The sequence below is a fragment of the Xenopus tropicalis genome, chromosome 6 (genome assembly GCF_000004195.4).
Source record: "Xenopus tropicalis strain Nigerian chromosome 6, UCB_Xtro_10.0, whole genome shotgun sequence".
Classification (NCBI taxonomy): Eukaryota; Metazoa; Chordata; class Amphibia; order Anura; family Pipidae; genus Xenopus; species Xenopus tropicalis.
This window is the reverse complement of record NC_030682.2, coordinates 3500528-3521413: the sequence shown is the minus strand read 5'-3', so window position 1 is coordinate 3521413 and position 20886 is coordinate 3500528. Positions and strand designations below refer to the sequence as shown.

The 20886-nt window shown below is 39.3% G+C and overlaps 3 protein-coding genes across 3 annotated transcripts; all 3 read left to right on the top strand.

Moving 5' to 3' along the window:
• The first annotated feature begins 7819 nt into the window (after window positions 1-7819).
• Window positions 7820-12954, top strand: LOC101731474. Its single transcript, XM_031904225.1, has one exon. It carries the CDS (start codon window positions 8056-8058, stop codon window positions 10105-10107), a length of 2052 nt encoding a protein of 683 aa, XP_031760085.1. The 5' UTR covers window positions 7820-8055; the 3' UTR covers window positions 10108-12954.
• LOC116411614 lies at window positions 11493-17589 on the top strand. The gene is made up of 2 exons (XM_031904237.1): window positions 11493-11580; window positions 15384-17589. Exon 2 carries the CDS (start codon window positions 15732-15734, stop codon window positions 17472-17474), a length of 1743 nt encoding a protein of 580 aa, XP_031760097.1. The 5' UTR covers window positions 11493-11580; window positions 15384-15731; the 3' UTR covers window positions 17475-17589.
• Window positions 13050-15538, top strand: LOC105947558 (protein NYNRIN-like). Its single transcript, XM_031903954.1, has 2 exons — window positions 13050-13700; window positions 13854-15538. Exons 1-2 carry the CDS (start codon window positions 13445-13447, stop codon window positions 15536-15538), a joined length of 1941 nt encoding a protein of 646 aa, XP_031759814.1. The 5' UTR covers window positions 13050-13444.
• Window positions 17590-20886: the final 3297 nt, after the last annotated feature.

Sequence of the window (20886 nt, the reverse complement as noted above, 5' to 3'; positions counted from 1 at the left end):
CTGTAACAATTTGGTAAGCAATGATATAAAATAGGGCAGCCAGGGAGCTGAGGGGGTGCCATTAGCTGGGCTTTACTGACTGTCCCTTATTCTGTCCTATAGAAACTGTTCTACTGTATCCTCTTACTGAATGATTCTCACCCAGGTACCCTCCCCCCATACCCAGAATGCAGCATGAAGGGGCTCAGTGAAGGAGGCAGTGAAGGTGTGTAAGTGCCTGATTGGCTCACTCAGCTCATAAAAGGACAGGCGTCCGGCCTCATAGTCCAATGAGATCCTGATTCTCCTGCAGGAAGGGACGTGGGGTAACTGTGGCCATTTACTGTCATGTTGCACTGTATATCTGTTATTACTCATTCTGTACAAACCCCAGGCCTTATTATTACTCCCAATGTCAAACTGCCCCCCTCCCCTCTCTATACTGGGATAGGCCGCCCCTACACCCCAGGCCCCTGATTCACTGCCCTCCACTTCCCAGTAATGTCGCCCTGAAGAGAAACTCCTGCTGCTTAAAGCCTGAGAATTATCCTGAAATCTCTCTGGGGATTGTGGGTAATGTAGTTCTGTTAGTGAGTAGGAAGCAGATTTCCTGTCCCCTGATACAGATACATGATTATGAGCCGTGTTTATATCCAGTACCAGGTCTGTAGCCTCCAGAACTTTCCTCAGTTTCTCTTTCTTCTTCTCAGAGGCCTCACTCAGCAGCAGCCCCGGCAGAAGTTATGGCCACAGGGCAGCATTACCGGATCAGTATAAATGCTCAGGCAGATGGAGCAGCTCAGCTCGTCTCTCAGATCAGCAGCCGCCATCGATGAGAGCAGAACGGGGACTGAACAAGAAACGAAACACAAAGTTCTCTTTCCCCAGAGACAAATAGCACTTTGCATTCCTGTGAGTTAACCCTCTCAGTTCCTGGGATCACGCGGAGCTGTAGGTGCTGTTCCTTTTTTATTTCCCCCTGGTGGGATATTAGAAATAACTGATTTCTGAGACCCCCAGTTGCTTCTGTATATTCATCCTGAAATCTCTGATTGGTTTCTGTCTGGGGAATCTACTAACCAACAATAGGATCAATTTCTGTTTAGGCAAATGTCTGATCTCTGCTACTGCGGGCGACTAACTGCTCAGAAATGCCTTTCTAGTGGAACAATAGGAATCACTGGTAGAGAGGCCAATGCATTGCTCCAGTTTTCCAAAGTCATATGAAGATTCCTCCTGCAGGGAGGCCTTTCCTCCAACATTTTGAGATCTGAATAAGTTGCTGAAATCAAATAAGCTGCTCCCAGTCTCACACTGTGAAAAGAGGGCCCGCTTGCAATGGCAAACCACCTGATCCCATTTAATTTATTCTTCTGGCTGTATTGTGAACTGAATGGATTAACACATTTGTAATAGAGGGATTCTTTATTTAATACAGTTTCAGTTTGACAAGAACGATATATTGTGTTGGAAGGGAGAAAGTAGTTACACTGTGTCAGGACATTCTGGGGCATTGTCAGTAATTAAGTAGACAGCTAGCAACATCATTTGCAACATTGTTTGTGTTTGAAGCAATAATTTAGCCCAATAGAAGTTGATATAACGTATTAAGATTTATATATATTTTAAACTTCCTTCTTTCCTTTCTTTCTATATTTTTCAATGGATTTTAATGAACCATTAATAAAGGTTGTTTTTTAATTATTCCAAAGCAGGTGTGCCAAGGGATATATGTGTATCTATATACAAATAAATCAATACATTTACAATTTACACATTGTGCCTTTTTACTATTTACTATTTACTATTTACTATAATGCTTGAGAATGTAGGAATCGTGTGAGGAGCCGGGAAATCTGACACAATTCTCCTGATATTCATGTTAGTGTCACAGGCGGTTTGTATATTCAGAGAATGGTAACTTTTGCGATTCTGGAAAATATGCTCTTTGTCTAGTGGGGGATTAAATGCTACATGGGTGCAATCTATGGCACCTAACACATTTGGGCCACTCACACAATAAAATGGTGTTCCTCTCATTTCCATTGATGGGAAAGGTGATATGTGGCTGTGACTCTCCCCCATAGATCCCTCCAACTTTCTGAAAACTTCCCGAGTCATAAAAATGAAGGGAGCACAGAAGTTTGGCAGGAACAGCATGGCTTCTGTGTGTTAGTGGCTGCGGGTAAGGCCCCAGTACCCCATACAGGCTATAGATTGCTGGGGGTTAGTGGCTGTGGGTAAGGCCCCAGTACCCCATACAGGCTATAGATTGCTGGGGGTTAGTGGCTGCGGGTAAGGCCCCAGTACCCCATACAGGCTATAGATTGCTGGGGGTTAGTGGCTGAGGGTAAGGCCCCAGTACCCCATACAGGCTATAGATTGCTGGGGGTTAGTGGCTGCGGGTAAGGCCCCAGTACCCCATACAGGCTATAGATTGCTGGGGGTTAGTGGCTGCGGGTAAGGCCCCAGTACCCCATACAGGCTATAGATTGCTGGGGGTTAGTGGCTGTGGGTAAGGCCCCAGTACCCCATACAGGCTATAGATTGCTGGGGGTTAGCGGCTGCGGGTAAGGCCCCAGTACCCCATACAGGCTATAGATTGCTGGGGGTTAGCGGCTGCGGGTAAGGCCCCAGTACCCCATACAGGCTATAGATTGCTGGGGGTTAGCGGCTGTGGGTAAGGCCCCAGTACCCCATACAGGCTATAGATTGCTGGGGGTTAGTGGCTGAGGGTAAGGCCCCAGTACCCCATACAGGCTATAGATTGCTGGGGGTTAGTGGCTGTGGGTAAGGCCCCAGTACCCCATACAGGCTATAGATTGCTGGGGGTTAGCGGCTGCGGGTAAGGCCCCAGTACCCCATACAGGCTATAGATTGCTGGGGGTTAGGGGCTGTGGGTAAGGCCCCAGTACCCCATACAGGCTATAGATTGCTGGGGGTTAGGGGCTGCGGGTTAGGCCCCAGTACACCATACAGGCTATAGATTGCTGGGGGTTAGTGGCTGAGGGTAAGGCCCCAGTACCCCATACAGGCTATAGATTGCTGGGGGTTAGTGGCTGAGGGTAAGGCCCCAGTACCCCATACAGGCTATAGATTGCTGGGGGTTAGTGGCAGCGGGTAAGGCCCCAGTACCCCATACAGGCTATAGATTGCTGGGGGTTAGTGGCAGCGGGTAAGGCCCCAGTACCCCATACAGGCTATAGATTGCTGGGGGTTAGTGGCTGCGGGTAAGGCCCCAGTACCCCATACAGGCTATAGATTGCTGGGGGTTAGTGGCTGCGGGTAAGGCCCCGGTACCCCATACAGGCTATAGATTGCTGGGGGTTAGTGGCTGCGGGTAAGGCCCCAGTACCCCATACAGGCTATAGATTGCTGGGGGTTAGTGGCTGCGGGTAAGGCCCCAGTACCCCATACAGGCTATAGATTGCTGCTCTATGTACCCTATAGCGCCTAACTAATCCCTCTAGAGTTGACTCAAGTTGACTCTAGATCCCTCTAGGACAATCACATACTTTTGAGTAACACCTACTCCTAGTAGGTGTTAATATTAGCACAGATTATTGTGATATTTCAGGTGTTTAACGCTTCAAATATGTCTGTGAATTATGCATTATTATTATTTCTATTAGATAATTACCACAATGTGATGGAAATTTCTCTTTGAAATAATCGGGATTATTGCGTATGCAATATGAGTAGTAACGCATGCAAAATGACTTTGATGAATCGGTACTTAATTAGCAAACACTGTTTAACGCATAAAACTATGAGTTAAGCATTAATGACCTGTAGTGAATCGGCCCCAATCTCTTAATGGTATCATATTAACCCCTAATATTAGCAGCATAACTACTTATGGGTGAGGGGCCCCTGGGTAAAGTACAATACAGCAGATATTTATAGCAGCAATGTAACTCAGTATATCTGAGATACGCACCCCGTGAGTACAGTATAAACCAGGGGTGCACTGAACCCCCTTTGAAGGATTCAAATCCTGAACTGAATCCGAATCCTAAGTAACGTATGCACGGGCTCCGCGCAGCAAAAATTGACTATTTAACCCTTTCCAAAAGCTAATTAACATATGCTAATTTATGCTAATTATGATTCGGATTCAGTTCGCCCGGGACCGTGAATTCACCTGAAACTGAATCCTTGAAAAAAGCCTGGATTCGTCCGAATCCCAAATGGAATCCGGGATTCAGTGTATCCATAGTATAAACCATCTAACTTAAGCTCCTCCCCCCAAGGATACCAGCTGATTCTCTTCATTACACTGCAACATGAAATTTCACAACTTTACATAAAGTAGTTGAGGGGCTCCTGGGGGGGCAGCCCTGCTGGACCCTGGACACCCCAGTCCAACACCCCGTAGACACATAATACATCATATAAATAAATGATGATCCCCCTGATGTACCAATATGTAACTGATCCCTTTTGTTTGCACATAGTACTCATGTATGTTGTAGTTGAACTACAGCTAACTAGGATACTGCTCATAAGGCCGACATATCATACTATACAAGCAGCCTGTCTGCATCAAGTTCTGAAGTGGCTGAATCACATGGCTACGCCTATTATGTAGTAGTTGAACTATAGCTAAGCACATTATTAATAGAGTGCTATCAGCTAACTGGGGCAATATTATGGCTAGAAGGAGGCCAGACATTGGGGCCTAACACTCACCTACAAAGCTTATTAGGGTCACTACTACAGTGGGGGAATTATACAAACTTGTGCAACTTCATATTGCAGTGTAACGATAAGAGTCAGCTGGTATCCTTGGGGGGAGGAGCTTATGTTATATGGGTTTGTGCTCTACTCACTGGTGTAAGTGTCTCACATATACTGAGTTACACTGCTCCCATAAATATCTGTTTGTATATTGTACTATACCGAGGGGCCCCACAGGAGTGCTTATTCTGCTAATTTTAGTTTTTTTTTTATATCTTTATATCTTGTTTTATTGTTATATTGTCATTGATATTGTTATTGACTTGTCAGGGGTAGGGTTGCTACCTGGCCAGTAATTTGCCAGTCTAGTTAGTAAAATACCAGGCAAGGCCGGAGCCAGTATTGGGAATTTACCAGTCTCCCTGTCATTCTACCTCCAGCCTACCCTCAACCTGCCCAAAATCCCTAACCAAGCCAGGCTGTTATTGCCCATACACACAGGGATTCTGCAGCCCCACCTCCAGCCTGCCCACCTATGTCACTGATCCTCCTCCTACACAGATCATTTGGGCGGCAGCTAAGTTGGTTGAAAAATTTTGAAATACTTTGGCAAAGTGTAAAATTCCGGAAAAAAAGAATCAAACATGAGGTGGCAAGCTAAAGCCAAAAGAGCCATGATTTAAAGATTTAAGAGACCTGCTGTACACAAAACCAGTATTTCAGGTTCATTCGGGCCACAGGTGTCTTGGCAGAAAGTGTTTGAAATACTTTCACAAAGTATAAAATTCAAGAGAGAGAATCAAAGTTGAGAAAGGCGGCAAGCTAAAGTCAAAATGGCCATGACAAAATTCAAAGAGTTCAGAGACCTGCTGTACGCAGTGGTCTCCCTTCCAATCACTGACCAGCACAAGCCCTGCTTAGCTTTCTAGATCAATCTGTTTGAAATACTTTCACAAAGTATAAAAGTCAAGAGAGAGAATCAAAGTTGAGAAAGGCGGCAAGCTAAAGTCAAAATGGCCGTAACAAAATTCGAAGAGTTAAGAGGTGATTTGGCTGAAAAAAAATGAAATACTTTAGCAAATGTAAAAGTCTGTAAAAAGAATCAAAGTATAAAACGGAAGCAAGCTAAAGTCAAAATTCAAAGAGTTAAGAGACCTGGTATACACAGGCACACTCACTTCAATGGACTGATTTTGAATATTGTGGCCGCAGGTGATTTGGCTTAAAAACTTTGATTCTTTCTCAGGACTTTTACATTTGCCAAAGTATTTCAATATTTTTAAGCCAAATTACCTGCGGCCACACCATTCAAAATCAGTCCATTGAAGTGAGTGTGCCTGTGTACAGCAGGTCTCTTAACTCTTTGAATTTTGACTTTAGCTTGCCGCCTTTCTCAACTTTGATTCTCTCTCTTGACTTTTAAACTTTGTGAAAGTATTTCAAACACTTTCTACCAAGACACCTGCGGCCCGGATGAGCCTGAAATACTGGTTTTGTGTACAGCAGGTCTCTTAACTCTTTGAATTTTGACTTTAGCTTGCCGCCTTTCTCAACTTTGATTCTCTCTCTTGACTTTTAAACTTTGTGAAAGTATTTCAAACACTTTCTACCAAGACACCTGCGGCACGGATGAGCCTGAAATACTGGTTTTGTGTACAGCAGGTCTCTTAACTCTTTGAATTTTGACTTTAGCTTGCCGCCTTTCTCAACTTTGATTCTCTCTCTTGACTTTTACACTTTGTGAAAGTATTTCAAGTATTTTCAAGCAAGTCACCTGCGGCCTGAATAAAATTGATCTTGAGAGATCTGGAAAGCTAAGCAGGGCTTGCCCTGGTCAGTTGTCGGATTTTCAGATAAGATAATTATTAATTACAAGAATATTCTGATTTGTTAATGATAACGTGATTATGTTACTTAATAGAATATTTTCTATTATTCATGAATGATATTATGCTTTTTGATGAATCATATAGGAATAAATAATGAATGTTATTTTGTTTAGTTGATCAGAAACATATGTGTTGAAAAGGAGGTTTGTATCGGATTACTAGCCCAGATGTATAACCTTTGGGTTAAAGCAAATATCAAAGGTTATATAATCCTTGGTGTCTAGGTGAACAAGATGAGAACACCTTGAAGGATCTTACAAACTCTCCACAATATAGAGCATACCTGTTGAGAGGGTAATAATTAATCAAGGACAGACCAATGACATATATTGTATGTGTACTAAGGTATTAAGTAGTTACACAGCATTGTTCTAGTGTGGAGCAATGTCAACAATAGTGTGTAACATCGAATTAAGGAAGGTCAAAAGTTATTTTATATTTTCTGAATATTTTCAGACCACAATATTGAGGAAACAGTGACATCCACAGATGGTGGAGGACATTACGGGTCCAAAGGTCACTGTAATAAATATTTAAATCAACTGGTGATAGTTTAACTTAAAGACTGCCCTTTGATGCCAGTTGGCTAGTTGATAAATCCCAGAGGTGGAGTTTTAGATAGAGATGAGGGATAAGTTAGGAGACGGGAGGACGGATAAAAAAAAAAAGAAAAGAGGGATCTAAAAGAAAGAACCTGAAAAAGAGAATCTAAAGAGATCTAAAAACTGGAAGAAGAAGGAGAAACTACTCTCAACTACAAGAAAACTCTACTCTGGTAAATATAAATTTTGTTATACTTTTTCTCGATTAGGTTGTATGCTTGGATATTTATTATTCCTATGTATATTATAGTCTTACCCTAAACATTGACTTTCCCAGAGTTGCAAACTGGGAATAATCTGTTTAATTTGGGTCCATTTTATTTTTCATTAACACATATATGATATCCAAGTTAGCGATTTAATGGAGAAATAAGAAAATTTAAGGATAGAATTCCTTAATACCTCAAAATCAATCATTTACCCTTCCTTTGATTCAACATATTTAATTACCTTATTATTAAGTATTGAAAGTGAACGTACATATATTATCTTGTGGATGCTTGCCATTTATTGAATAATGTCTATTGGTCAATTCTCCTTTTGATTAATTATTGAAAGTATATCAGGGAGTGTTTAATGGATTTTTTATAAGAAGTAATTTTTTGTCATATGCATATTTAAATAAATTAATTATTTTATTAAATAATTGTCATGATTTCTCACCTTTGTACCAATTGATTGGGAAAGCTCGATATCGAATTCAGAGTTGGGCATATATTATTTAAGACTCCTCCTGTTACTAAAAAGGAGCCTTAAATTCTTTTAGACATACGCAGAATTAGCCCGACATATATTTGGAGGCACTGCTGAGATCGAGATTATTTTCTCATATTGGTACAAATAGTGAAAAACCATTCCAATACTTCTGTCAAGCTAATTTTTTTTTTAATTAATTAATTGAGACCATGAGTGTTGCAAGCAGTGAGAATGGGAATACCCCAGAGCAAATGATCCACAGAATTGTTGAATTCATATATACACGGGTAAAATTTGATATAGGGATGGATGTTTGGATTAATGATTTGAAGAGAAATGCTAGAGCAGACCTTAATGATATCTGGGCAACAGACGGCCTGGTTGAACGCTATTTAACATGTATGAACTTAGCCTCTAACAGTTCAGACAAAGAGAAAAAATTAATATGTGCTCTACCTCCTGTTTTATATGCATTAATGGAGGTAGATACCCTATCAAAAGCTAGAAAAGAAAATGTAGAAAAATTGATGTCTCAGTTACATGAGATAGAATCAGATATCCAACATATGAAATCTGATAAAAACCAATTAGAGATAGATATCTCAAACAAGGAAGCTTTTATTAGGGATTTAGAAACTGATGCTGAACGTAGTCGCATAGCATACTGTAAGCTCAGAAAGGATTTCGAAGAATTACGGCAACAGTACATTAAAAGTCAACAGTCAGGTGTATATGGTGTGGAGAGATCTCCTGATCCTCCAATAATCACTCCCCAATATAAAAATTGGGCACCATATATTTCTAGAGCCAAACCAATTGATAATGTTGATTCAGAGGCACAAGATGTTTTGGGCCGGTTGGCTGAAGCTTGCCAAGCTGTGACCACCGTTATAGGTAATCACAGAACAAGGGTCCTTAGAGATTCTTCTTCAGACACGTCCCCAGAGAGGAATGTGAGGAATGTGCGAAATCAAACACCTATGTCAAATGTATCCCATAGAAGTAGTGTTTCCAATACTGATGCAAGTGAAGTTGAGAGTGATGAGAGAGCATGGGGATCCGGTCCTTTCCCAAACAGGGGGAAGAATACCCATAAGAGGGGTTCAAAAGGGAAAAATCCCCAATCTCCTAAAGAAAAACAAAATTCTGCCAGCATAATTAAATTTTTGAATACTGCTATACCAAAATTTTCTAAGAAAGGTTCTTCCCAAATTGCAAACCACTTAGAACTATATGAATCTACTATGGATTCATTAAAATTATCTGAGGCAGACAAAATCAGGTTTCTTCCATGGGCCTTTGATGACAGATACCGTCATTACTTTTCCTCCTTTAAAGAGAGAGGAATCACCAAATGGCAGTCAGTCCTACATGAAATTAAATCAGAATTTGGGCCCTATCGAACTACCACTGCCGCAAAGAGAGAAATTTATAAACTCACATGTAGATCTAATCAAAGCCCTCGAGAATTTCTCTCTGTACTTAAAAATGCCTATGGTTTAGCTTACAGAAACCCCGATTGGGAATCTGTGGAATTTAAACAGGTATTCTATGAGGCCTTACCAACCCAAATCAAATTAAGTCTAGCTCATGATCTGGATTTTGAAAACCCTCTAGAAAGACTGGTAACATCAGCAACTTTGCTGTTTAACATTAGTGAGGGCCAAAACTTAAATGATAGGAAATTTAAAAAATTCCCAGAGCACAATGTTGATGAGTCCGGGGTAAAACCTCATTTAAAGTTTGAGTCCCAGCCAAAGAAAATACCTTTAGCCAATGGACCTAATCAACAAAACCAAAAACAACTAAATACCAGAAACACTAAACCTCAAATTGCCAAGGGGTCAGAAGGAAATAGTTCAGGTTCTGGAAGCCAAGATTACCGTCCTCGTTTCAACCAAGGTTACCAAGGATACCGAGGTAACCAAAGATATGGGGGTTACCAAGGATACCGAGGTAACCAAAGATATGGGGGTTACCAAGGATACCGGGATCCCCAGGGATACAGACGTTGGAACAATAGGCCCAGGCAGCAATGGAGAAAAGGGCAGGAATCACCAGATTCACCCAGGGGTAAATCACCCACAGGGAACCAAAATGGTCCACGGAATCAAAACCCAGGTAGACCTAGCAGATTTGATCAGCTTGCAGATCAGGTTTCCAAGTTAACTGACATTGTAAGTAAATTATCTCAAGTTTCTGCAGGAAAACAACCTGAAGTTTTTTTAGAGGAAAAAGCGGGGCCAAGCTCCGCCAAATAAAGGAAGCAGAACCAAATTGCTATATAGAAATGGACAGGAAAGAATTAAATACAGTCAATGATCATGTTTTGCATTGCCCCGACCCTGAATTCAGGGCCGGGAAGGGAAAATCTAATATTTCATCTGTTTTACAGCCTAATAAGGACAATTCTTATAATCCGGTGTTATTTGAACCAGTGTGTGAAGTACCTTCGGTTCAGTCTGTTCCATTAATAGAATCCATAGGAACACAAATGCCCTGCAGGCAGAACAAGGAGGAGCAATCTCCAAATATCCTGACGCTGCAGAGAGATCACTTTTTAAATCAACAGATGATAAAACACTCCAATTTCCTCTGTAATCTCTTACAGTTAGATGGCCGGTATTTTATAGATATTTGTCTCCCGGATGGATGTGTCGGACCAATCCAAGGTTTATTGGATACTTGGATCTCAGGTCACTATTTTGTCTTTCAGCTATTTCCAACAGATCTTAGAGTCCTCAAAGAATAAACCGAGATTGACGGTATTTGATGGATCTCTGGTAAGTGTAGGTGGTGATAGTCTACAAGTGAAAGGCAAGTCCTGGCTGACATATAAGATTGGTAAAAAGACCATTAGACATCCAACATTGATTGTAGATCTTCCATATGATCGGCTGATCATTGGAATTGATCTGCTCAAAAGGTTAAGATCCATAATTGACTTTATTAATGAAGCAATATGGACTCAGGTAAAAACCCCAATCTCTTTTGAACGTTCCCACAATGCAAAACCGCAAAATAGTTGCCATATGATTGAAGAAAGACCTAATTCTGTCGAAATCCATTTCCGGAACAGTCAGGTACCAGATGTCTCAATCCTAAAAAACGGTAAACCTGAAGAGAGTATTAATACTTCCTTCCACATCATTAATATCCAAAAGGACAAAATTGAAAAAATAATCCTAGAGGATGATGTGTTAACCATTTCTCTTAAAGGGGGAAATCGGGAAGTAGCAGGCATAACCAGACATATCCAATCATTGGTTAAAATCGAGAAGACCAATGATACTATGCTGGTTCCCGTACAGGTAAATAATATTGCCCGGGTGAAATATGCCAAGCTGGATCTCAAGTCCGAAGTCAGCTATATAAGTTTAGGACTTCTAAAGCAGGTTACAAATCCTCAGATGATTAAATTTTCTTCCTTACAGGAATGGGTTTATGACCTGGATAAAGATGACCAGAGTCAAAATGTGATTGCAAAATGCATTTTATCTATCTCCCTAGGAAACAAATCTGCGGAACACGTTTTCAATGTGTTAAAGGAACCACAATATCAAATATATTTAGGAAATGACATTATACATCGATTTGCCATACAGGTTGATTTGATCAATAATGTTTTGTGGTCCAGACTATCAGGGAATCCAGAGGAATTCCAGGATAAAGAACAAGCCTTGAGATGGGGACAACGAATACCCTATGCAGTGGATATCTTAGTCGCCGGAAAGGTAAAAGTCCCTGGGGGATGTAAATCATTTCTTTTACCCATTCGAGTAAAGAAAGGGCAAAAGCTGAGGAATCCAGATGCATTAATTTGCTTATCCAATCGAATGCAACAATTTGGATTGAAGGTAAAACCGAATCCTATAATAAATATTCATCAGGATCCATTATATATGGTTATCGATAACATGAGTCCTTATAACATTATGTTACAAGAGGACACAATGATTGGCCTAGCCATCGATTCAGAATATTATACTTTTGGGTTCCAAAATGATATAATTGGATTAATACCTGACGAATATCTAACAGAAGAACAAATGGTGGATCAACATTGCTTTTCAACACCTGAGGGATTGTTCAGTATTCATTCTGTTTATCCTTTCAATCCTGAGGATGGTACATGTTAAGTTGAGGAGACATCATTGATCTTTAACCATGAAATCGAGAAAGGTGAGTATGAGTCATTCCAACAGGGGAAAGATCAGATATATCACACCCCAGATGACCTGACCAGCAAGCTTGAAGAAGCTTATGAGGTAAATCAACCTGAAATTTTCCCAGAATTTCAAGAGCGGGTGGAAGAGCAACTCTCTATAGCTGATGCATGTTCTGATGAATCAGAACGACAACAGCTAAAAGAACTATTTTGGGAATTCCAGGATATGTTTGCCAAGGATTCTTATGACTGCGGGGAAACTAACCTACATGTTACAAGAATCCAGACCGATCCAGATGCACCCCCTGTATTTATTAAACAATACCGACTTCCGTTAGCGGCTTATGAGTCACTCTCGGAAATCGTTAAAAATCTGGAGAAGAAGGGTATCATCCGCCCAGTACATAGTTCTTTTAATCATCCAATACTTGGAGTCCTTAAACCCAATGGTCAGTTTCGTCTTTGCTCAGACTTGAGACAGTTGAACAAACAAGTCTACATGTCTGGTTGGCCTGTACCATACATTGACCAATGCTTGGCACAAATCCAAGGGTCTAAAATTTTTACCGCCCTTGATTGTGCACAAGGATATTGGACAATTAAAATAGATGAAAGGGATCAATATAAACTAGCCTTTACATTTGGAAAGCAACAATATGCATGGACCTGATTACCTTTCGGATACATTAATGCAGGCCATGAGTTTGCTGTATTCATGCACAAAGCCATGCCTGATGCTGCTGAACGAGGTACATTATCATATGTGGATGACATATTGATAAAAAATACAACTTTTGAAGAACATATTGCAGAATTGAGATATGTATTAAATCAACTAAAGAAGGCAGGTGTTAAACTTTCTTTACAGAAGGCTCAATGGTGCCGATCTAAGGTAAATTTCCTTGGACATGAAATTACTGCCGAAGGAATCAATCCACAGGAAGATCGTTCCTGGGTATGATGAATTATTCACGTAAGTTCATAGACAACTATGCAGAAATTACAAAACCTCTTTTGCAGTTGCTGAAGAAAGGAGCAAAATGGAAATGGGATGAATGTCACGATCAAGCAATATCTGAACTTAAACTAAGCTTATCCAGGCTCCATGCCTTGCATATCCAGAAGGTGGAAAACCCTTCTATATCGAAACAGGTTTTACCAACAAAAGTGTAAGTGCGGTTCTTTTCCAAAAACAAGAAAAACTGAATAAAATAATCGCTTATGCCAGCAAGTCATTATCATCAGTTGAAATAAAATTTAATAACTGTGAAAAAGCATTATTAGCAACTGTATGGGCTTTGCAATATTTCAGGAGTTTTATTCAAGGTGAAAAGATAATTGTGGAAACTGCACATCAATCACTACAATATTTACAGAGTGGTCGATTAAAGGATGGAAACCTGTCAAATAGTAGGATAACTGCATGGACAATGTCCCTTATGGGATGGCCATTGGAGATCAGATATAAACAGGATACTAAAAATCCAGTTGCTCAAGGATTAGCTGAACTCCATGATTGTATTAATGTTGAACACAAAGATGAGTCACCAGAAAATGACTTTCTGGAGGAACAATCACTATCTCCATATAAATCATATGAAGAAGAATACTGCAAATCATTACCATGTGTATATGTTGATGGCTGTTCTTTCCATACAGAAGAAGCTGAAAAGATGCTAGTTGCAGGTATTGGGATAGTATGGAATAATGTATTCCCAGAGATATCCACAGGATACAAGATTGGTTCCAAAAGTAGCCAAGTCGCAGAGCTTGCTGCTGTGTACAAAGCCGTACAAATGGCTATTGAATATGATATTAAAGAATTTGTTTTAATTACAGATTCCGATTATGTTCGGAACAGCTTTGTGGAATATTTTCCCGGATGGAAAAGATCCAATATGATGAGAAGTAATAAGAAACCAGTCAAACATGGTAAGTTGTTTTGTAAAATCGATGAATTAGTTACTACCCACAGCCTTAACATATATTGGAAGAAGGTAAGGGGTCATTCGAAACATTCAGGTGCAGATAAAGATGGAAATGACTTAGCAGATTCCCTTGCCAAGAAAGCAGCCATGGAGGGAGAGATCTTGGATATTGATGACCTCATGGGAACTATCCAAGTGAATGCCACAACCAGGAGTCAGACCCAAAAGGAGTCTCAACCTAATGTGGCAATGTGGAGCCAAGATTCCCCTAGCGAAGATCTCATTGAGAGTCAGAAAGGGGATCCCATTATTGGTTTATTTTATAAATATATTCAAAATCCAAAGGATCATCCCATAACTATGGAAGAATGTGCTGATAAAGAGGAGTTACGTATTTTGGTGAAAGGCGAGTCCCAATTTTCATTACAAGATGGATTGCTGATACGAACCTCGAAAAATGGTATTACACAATGGGTAGTACCCGCAGCATATCGGGGTTTGATGTTACAACATGCTCATGATGCCCCGACAGCTGGTCATCGAGGAGAGAAAATAACATATGAATTGTTAAGGGATTATGCTTATTGGCCACACATGTTACAGGATGTCAGGACTTATTGTCAAGGATGTTTGATATGTCCTCAATTCCAGCCACAAGGACCCAATCACCGGGCACCGCTGATGAAAAGAGGAATATCCATGCCATGGTCAGACCTCCAAATTGATTTCATTGGACCAGTAACAACATCCTCAAAAGGAAACCGGTATATGCTAACTGTAACTTGTTTATTTACAAAATGGGTAGAATGTTTGCCATGTAAGACGTGTAGTTCTAGTGTATGCGCATCACTGCTCATTAACCATATATTTTCCAGATTTGGTCTTCCCCAACGTATTGAATCTGACCGCGGAAGTCACTTCACCAGCGAAATAATGACTAAGATGTGGGAAATTCTAGGAGTAAAAAGGAAGCTACACATAGCTTACAGACCAGCTTCTAGTGGTGGAGTAGAGCGTTACAATCAATCAATCATAAACATTCTGAAAAAGTTTGTCAAAGAATCTGGTAAAGACTGGGATGTCAAGTTACCACTAGTTCTCATGGCTATTAGAGCCACCCCGAGTGCGGCAACCAAAATTTCTCCATTTGAGATGATTACGGGTAGAAAAATGGTATTACCTCAACATTTACTTTACAGAACCACAGATCACAATTTGATGAATGCAATGACTGCACATCAATATGTAGAAAATTTACGAAAGCATCTACAGCATGCTTTTGCGTTTGCTCAAAGAAATATTGAGAAAGCTGCAGTAAGTACAAAAACGTACTATGATCTAAAAACAACTCAAAAGGAATATCAGGTTGATGATAAAGTTTATCTTTATAACTTTGCCAGAGACCAAGTAAAGGAAAGGAAATTCTTAACTTCCTGGAAAGGTCCATATATAATCACTGATAAATTATCTCCTGTGGTTTATAAAGTTAAAATTCCTAAGGGGGATGATTTTGTTGAAAAATGGGTGCACATTAACCAATTACGTGTTTGTCATCCTAGCCAACAGCTTCGGAGAATAGAGCAAGTCGAGAGCTGAGTAGTAAGAAATCAAGAGATTTTAGTTAAAGATAGAAGTAGAGATTAATATTGTATATAGATGTTGTATCATGATATGCCTATGTCTCTCTCAACCTTCTAAATATCCTTTATCTTCTCAGTGAACTGAAACTTGCTAAGTATATATGACGGCTGAACCTAATGATTTCTTTTGATTATCTATAGGTACAAAGATGCCATCCAAGATGATCGCTATTTTATATGCAGTCCTGATCTTGGGGAAAGAGTTACACGCTGAGCTGATTGTGATGCCGGGTCCATCATCCGGGATCATGCTACAGGATACAGCGGGATTCATCATGACCAACAAGAGAATCTTGTCCCAGAAGATTTATATGAGCCTAGATCCACGTTGTGTCATCGAAAGACAAGTCAACGTATCCAATATTCGATCACCGGAGATTCAAACATGGTACCAGCTGCATATTGAATATTCACAAAAGTGGATTACTCAAATCCTGGAGCAAACCCGGAAAACTTTAATCAGAGAGCCTTTTTCGTCAAACCAAAGACCAAAACGGTTTATTTCTGCTGTTGTTGCTGCTATAATCTTTGCAGTAGTAGGAAATGTGTTTGCAACCGGAGTAACAATCGCTAATTCCATATCCCTTAAAACCATGGAATCTGAGATTAATTCATTAAAAACTAATTTACAACATATTCATGTGGAGATGGAAAGACAAAAGAAAGATTTAACAGACTTGTATACCGTTGTGGAAGACACTGTCATTGCTACGAACTTGCACTCTAAATTATTAAACCACTCGATAAATCTTCACCAAAGTCATGAACTGTTTAAACAAGAACTGATTTTGCTAAAGGAGCGTATCGACTTTCAACTTCAAGTTTTCCATGACGAGGTGCAAAGTGGAATGCAAGACCTGAGAGAAGGGCGAATTCCTCTCTATTTTGTATCATACGAGATTATTCGCAAGATGTTACAAAATGCAGATGGAGATAAAGTAGAGGATATCCAAATGAACTTAGCGTTTAATATGGGAGTTGCCATACCATTATACATTGATCCTGTTAAAATGGAAATCTGCTTTTTACTATCAATTCCAGTGGTCAATAGGAACAATATATTTCAAATGAAAAAAATCCACAATGTAGGTACATGGAGAGATAATATTCATGTTAAGATCCAAACCCCTGATATCGTGGCATATCAATCTTGGAGACCGGACTGGCTATCTGTTCCTATTCTAAATAATTGTGCAATTTTTAGAGATAATAACTTTCAATGTGAAGGTGACCCATTTAATTATGATACAACTAATGCTTTGTGCGGACTTGACTTTGAGAAACATGGATCAGAAAAATGCCAGGTAACTTTGTCTAAAATCGAGGAGAAAGATTGGGTGAATGCAGTTTTAATAAAAGACAAATGGCTCGTTAGTACTCGTTTACCTGACCTAACTGTTTTTTCTAAGGACCACATTATGGCAAAAATTATTGCTATACCAACTCATGTATCGATTATCAAAGTACCCCCTAATTCCAGAGTTGTAATTGGAAATCGCACATTATATCCTGTGAACATTGAAGACATTGAAGGAGAGGTGGAAAGCATTGATGCATTCCAAAATCAGGAAATTACCATAAGTCCGGATTTAAAATTTTTGTTGGACAATAAGCCCAGCCATACCATCCGTATGGTTATAAAAAAACATAATATTACCATGGATACTCCACAATTTTCACCAACTGATGACGAAATACTGTTTCCTTCTGTTTGGTCATGGTGGGAAAACTATATATGGAGTATATTGATCACAATTATAGTAGGATGGTTAACTGTAATCACCATCTTAGCAATTCATTGGATAAAGATCATCAAAAAGACTCTAGATAAACTATGGCTTAAATCTCGCCGATCAAGTTTACATAATGAGTATGATGAAGGAAGAGTTTGAAAACCCTAAGTAATTTTCCTAAAATGTTCATATTATAGGAAACATTTTAGAAAAACAAGGGGGATTTGTCGGATTTTCAGATAAGATAATTATTAATTACAAGAATATTCTGATTTGTTAATGATAACGTGATTATGTTACTTAATAGAATATTTTCTATTATTCATGAATGATATTATGCTTTTTGATGAATCATATAGGAATAAATAATGAATGTTATTTTGTTTAGTTGATCAGAAACATATGTGTTGAAAAGGAGGTTTGTATCGGATTACTAGCCCAGATGTATAACCTTTGGGTTAAAGCAAATATCAAAGGTTATATAATCCTTGGTGTCTAGGTGAATAAGATGAGAACACCTTGAAGGATCTTACAAACTCTCCACAATATAGAGCATACCTGTTGAGAGGGTAATAATTAATCAAGGACAGACCAATGACATATATTGTATGTGTACTAAGGTATTAAGTAGTTACACAGCATTGTTCTAGTGTGGAGCAATGTCAACAATAGTGTGTAACATCGAATTAAGGAAGGTCAAAAGTTATTTTATATTTTCTGAATATTTTCAGACCACAATATTGAGGAAACAGTGACATCCACAGATGGTGGAGGACATTACGGGTCCAGAGGTCACTGTAATAAATATTTAAATCAACTGGTGATAGTTTAACTTAAAGACTGCCCTTTGATGCCAGTTGGCTAGTTGATAAATCCCAGAGGTGGAGTTTTAGATAGAGATGAGGGATAAGTTAGGAGACGGGAGGACGGATAAAAAAAAAAAGAAAAGAGGGATCTAAAAGAAAGAACCTGAAAAAGAGAATCTAAAGAGATCTAAAAACTGGAAGAAGAAGGAGAAACTACTCTCAATTACAAGAAAACTCTACTCTGGTAAATATAAATTTTGTTATACTTTTTCTCGATTAGGTTGTATGCTTGGATATTTATTATTCCTATGTATATTATAGTCTTACCCTAAACATTGACTTTCCCAGAGTTGCAAACTGGGAATAATCTGTTTAATTTGGGTCCATTTTATTTTTCATTAACACATATATGATATCCAAGTTAGCGATTTAATGGAGAAATAAGAAAATTTAAGGATAGAATTCCTTAAGACCTCAAAATCAATCATTTACCCTTCCTTTGATTCAACATATTTAATTACCTTATTATTAAGTATTGAAAGTGAACGTACATATATTATCTTGTGGATGCTTGCCATTTATTGAATAATGTCTATTGGTCAATTCTCCTTTTGATTAATTATTGAAAGTATATCAGGGAGTGTTTAATGGATTTTTTATAAGAAGTAATTTTTTTGTCATATGCATATTTAAATAAATTAATTATTTTATTAAATAATTGTCATGATTTCTCACCTTTGTAGCAATTGATTGGGAAAGCTCGATATCGAATTCAGAGTTGGGCATATATTATTTAAGACTCCTCCTGTTACTAAAAAGGAGCCTTAAATTCTTTTAGACATACGCAGAATTAGCCCGACACAGTGCTGGGAAGGGAGGCCGCTGCCTAAAGCAGGTCTCTGAACTCTTTGAATTTTGTCAGTGCCACACCATGCAAAATCAGTCCATTGAAGTGAGTGTGCCTGTGTATGCTAGGTCTCTTAACTCTTTGAATTTTGTCATGGCCATTTTGACTTTAGCTTGCCTCCTTTCTCAACTTTGATTCTCTCTCTTGACTTTTAAACTTTGTGAAAGTATTTCAAACACTTTCAACCAAGTCCCTTGCGGCCTGAATGAACCTGATCTTGATAGATCTGGAAAGCTGAGTAGGGCATGCCCTGGTCAGTGCTTGGAAGGGAGACCACTGTTTACAGCAGGTCTCTTAACTCTTTGAATTTTGTCATGGCCCTTTTGGCTTTAGGTTGCCACCTTTTTCAACTTTGATTCTTTCTCAGGACTTTTACATTTGCCAAAGTTGAAAAAGGTGGCAACCTAAAGCCAAAAGGGCCATGACAAAATTCAAAGAGTTAAGAGACCTGCTTCAGGCAGCAGTGTCCCTTCAAAGCACTGACAAGGCAAGCCCTGCTTAGCTTTCCAGATCTATCAAGATCAATTTAATTCAGGCTGCAGGTGACTTGCTTGAAAATGCTTGAAATACTTACACTCACTTACACTCACAAAGTGTAAAATTCAAGAGAGAGAATCAAAGTTGACAAAGGCGGCAAGCTAAAGTCAAAAGGGCCATGACAAAATTCAAAGAGTTAAGAGACCTAGCATACACAGGCACACTCACTTCAATGGACTGATTTTGAATATTGTGGCTGCAGGTGATTTGGCTGAAAAAAATTTAAATACTTTGGCAAATGTAAAAGTACAGAGAAAGAATTAAAGTATAAAAAGCAAAAGTCAAAATTTAAAGAGTTCAGAAAATGGCTATACACACTGCTCTCCCTTCCAAGCACCAACCAGGGCAAGCCTTGCTAAGCTTTCCAGTTCTACCAAGATCAGGTTCATGGGGGCCACAGGTGACTTGGTAGAGAGCGTTTGAAATACTTTCAGAAAGTATAAAAGTCAAGAGAGAGAATCAAAGTTGAGAAAGGCGGCAAGCTAAAGCCAAAAGGGCCATGACAAAATTCAAAGAGTTCAAAGAGACCTAGCATACACAGGCACACTCATTTCAATGGACTGATTTTGAATGGTGTGGCCGCAGGTGATTTGGCTGAAAAATTTTTTAAATACTTTGGCAAATGTAAAAATCCGGAGCAAGAATCAAAGTATAAAAAGGCAGCAAGCTAAAGTCAAAATTCAAAGAGTTCAGAGACCTGGTATACGCAGTGGTCTCCCTTCAAAGCACTGGCCAGGGCAAGCCCTGCTTAGCTTTGCAATTATATCAAGTTCAGGTTAATCTGGGCCACAGGTGACTTTGTAGAAATCATTTGAAATATTTTTGCAAAGTATAAAAGTCAAAAGAAAGAATCAAAGTTGAGAAAGGCGGCAAGCTAAAGTCAAAAGGGCCATGATAAAATTCAAAGAGTTCAGAGACCTGCTTTAGGCAGCGGTCTCCCTTCCAAGCACTGACCAGGGCAAGCCCTTCTTAGCTTTCCAGATCTATCAAGATCAATTTTATTCAGGCTGCAGGTGACTTGCTTGAAAATGCTTGAAATACTTTCACAAAGTGTAAAAGTCAAGAGAGAGACACAAAGTTGAGAAAGGCGGAAAGATAAAGTCAAAAGGGCCATGAAAAAATTCAAAGATTTAAGAGACCTGCTGTACACAAAACCAGTATTTCAGGTTCATTTGTGCCACAGGTGTCTTGGCAGAAAGTGTTTGAAATACTTTCGCAAAGTATAAAAGTCAAGAGAGAGAATTAAAGTTGAGATGGCAAGCTAAAGCCAAAATGGCCATGAAAAAATTCAAAGAGTTAAGAGACCTAGCATACACAGGCA

What these genes read in the sequence shown, in the direction of transcription:
- LOC101731474 (XM_031904225.1), top strand. Translation starts at nt 8,056, where the DNA reads ATGAGTGTTGCAAGCAGTGAGAATGGGAATACCCCAGAGCAAATGATC.
- LOC105947558 (XM_031903954.1), top strand. Translation starts at nt 13,445, where the DNA reads ATGTCCCTTATGGGATGGCCATTGGAGATCAGATATAAACAGGATACT. An exon ending in TGAAAAGATGCTAGTTGCAG is followed by an intron (nt 13,701 to 13,853) that starts GTATTGGGATAG and finishes TTTTAATTACAG; the next exon opens with ATTCCGATTATGTTCGGAAC.
- LOC116411614 (XM_031904237.1), top strand. Translation starts at nt 15,732, where the DNA reads ATGCCATCCAAGATGATCGCTATTTTATATGCAGTCCTGATCTTGGGG.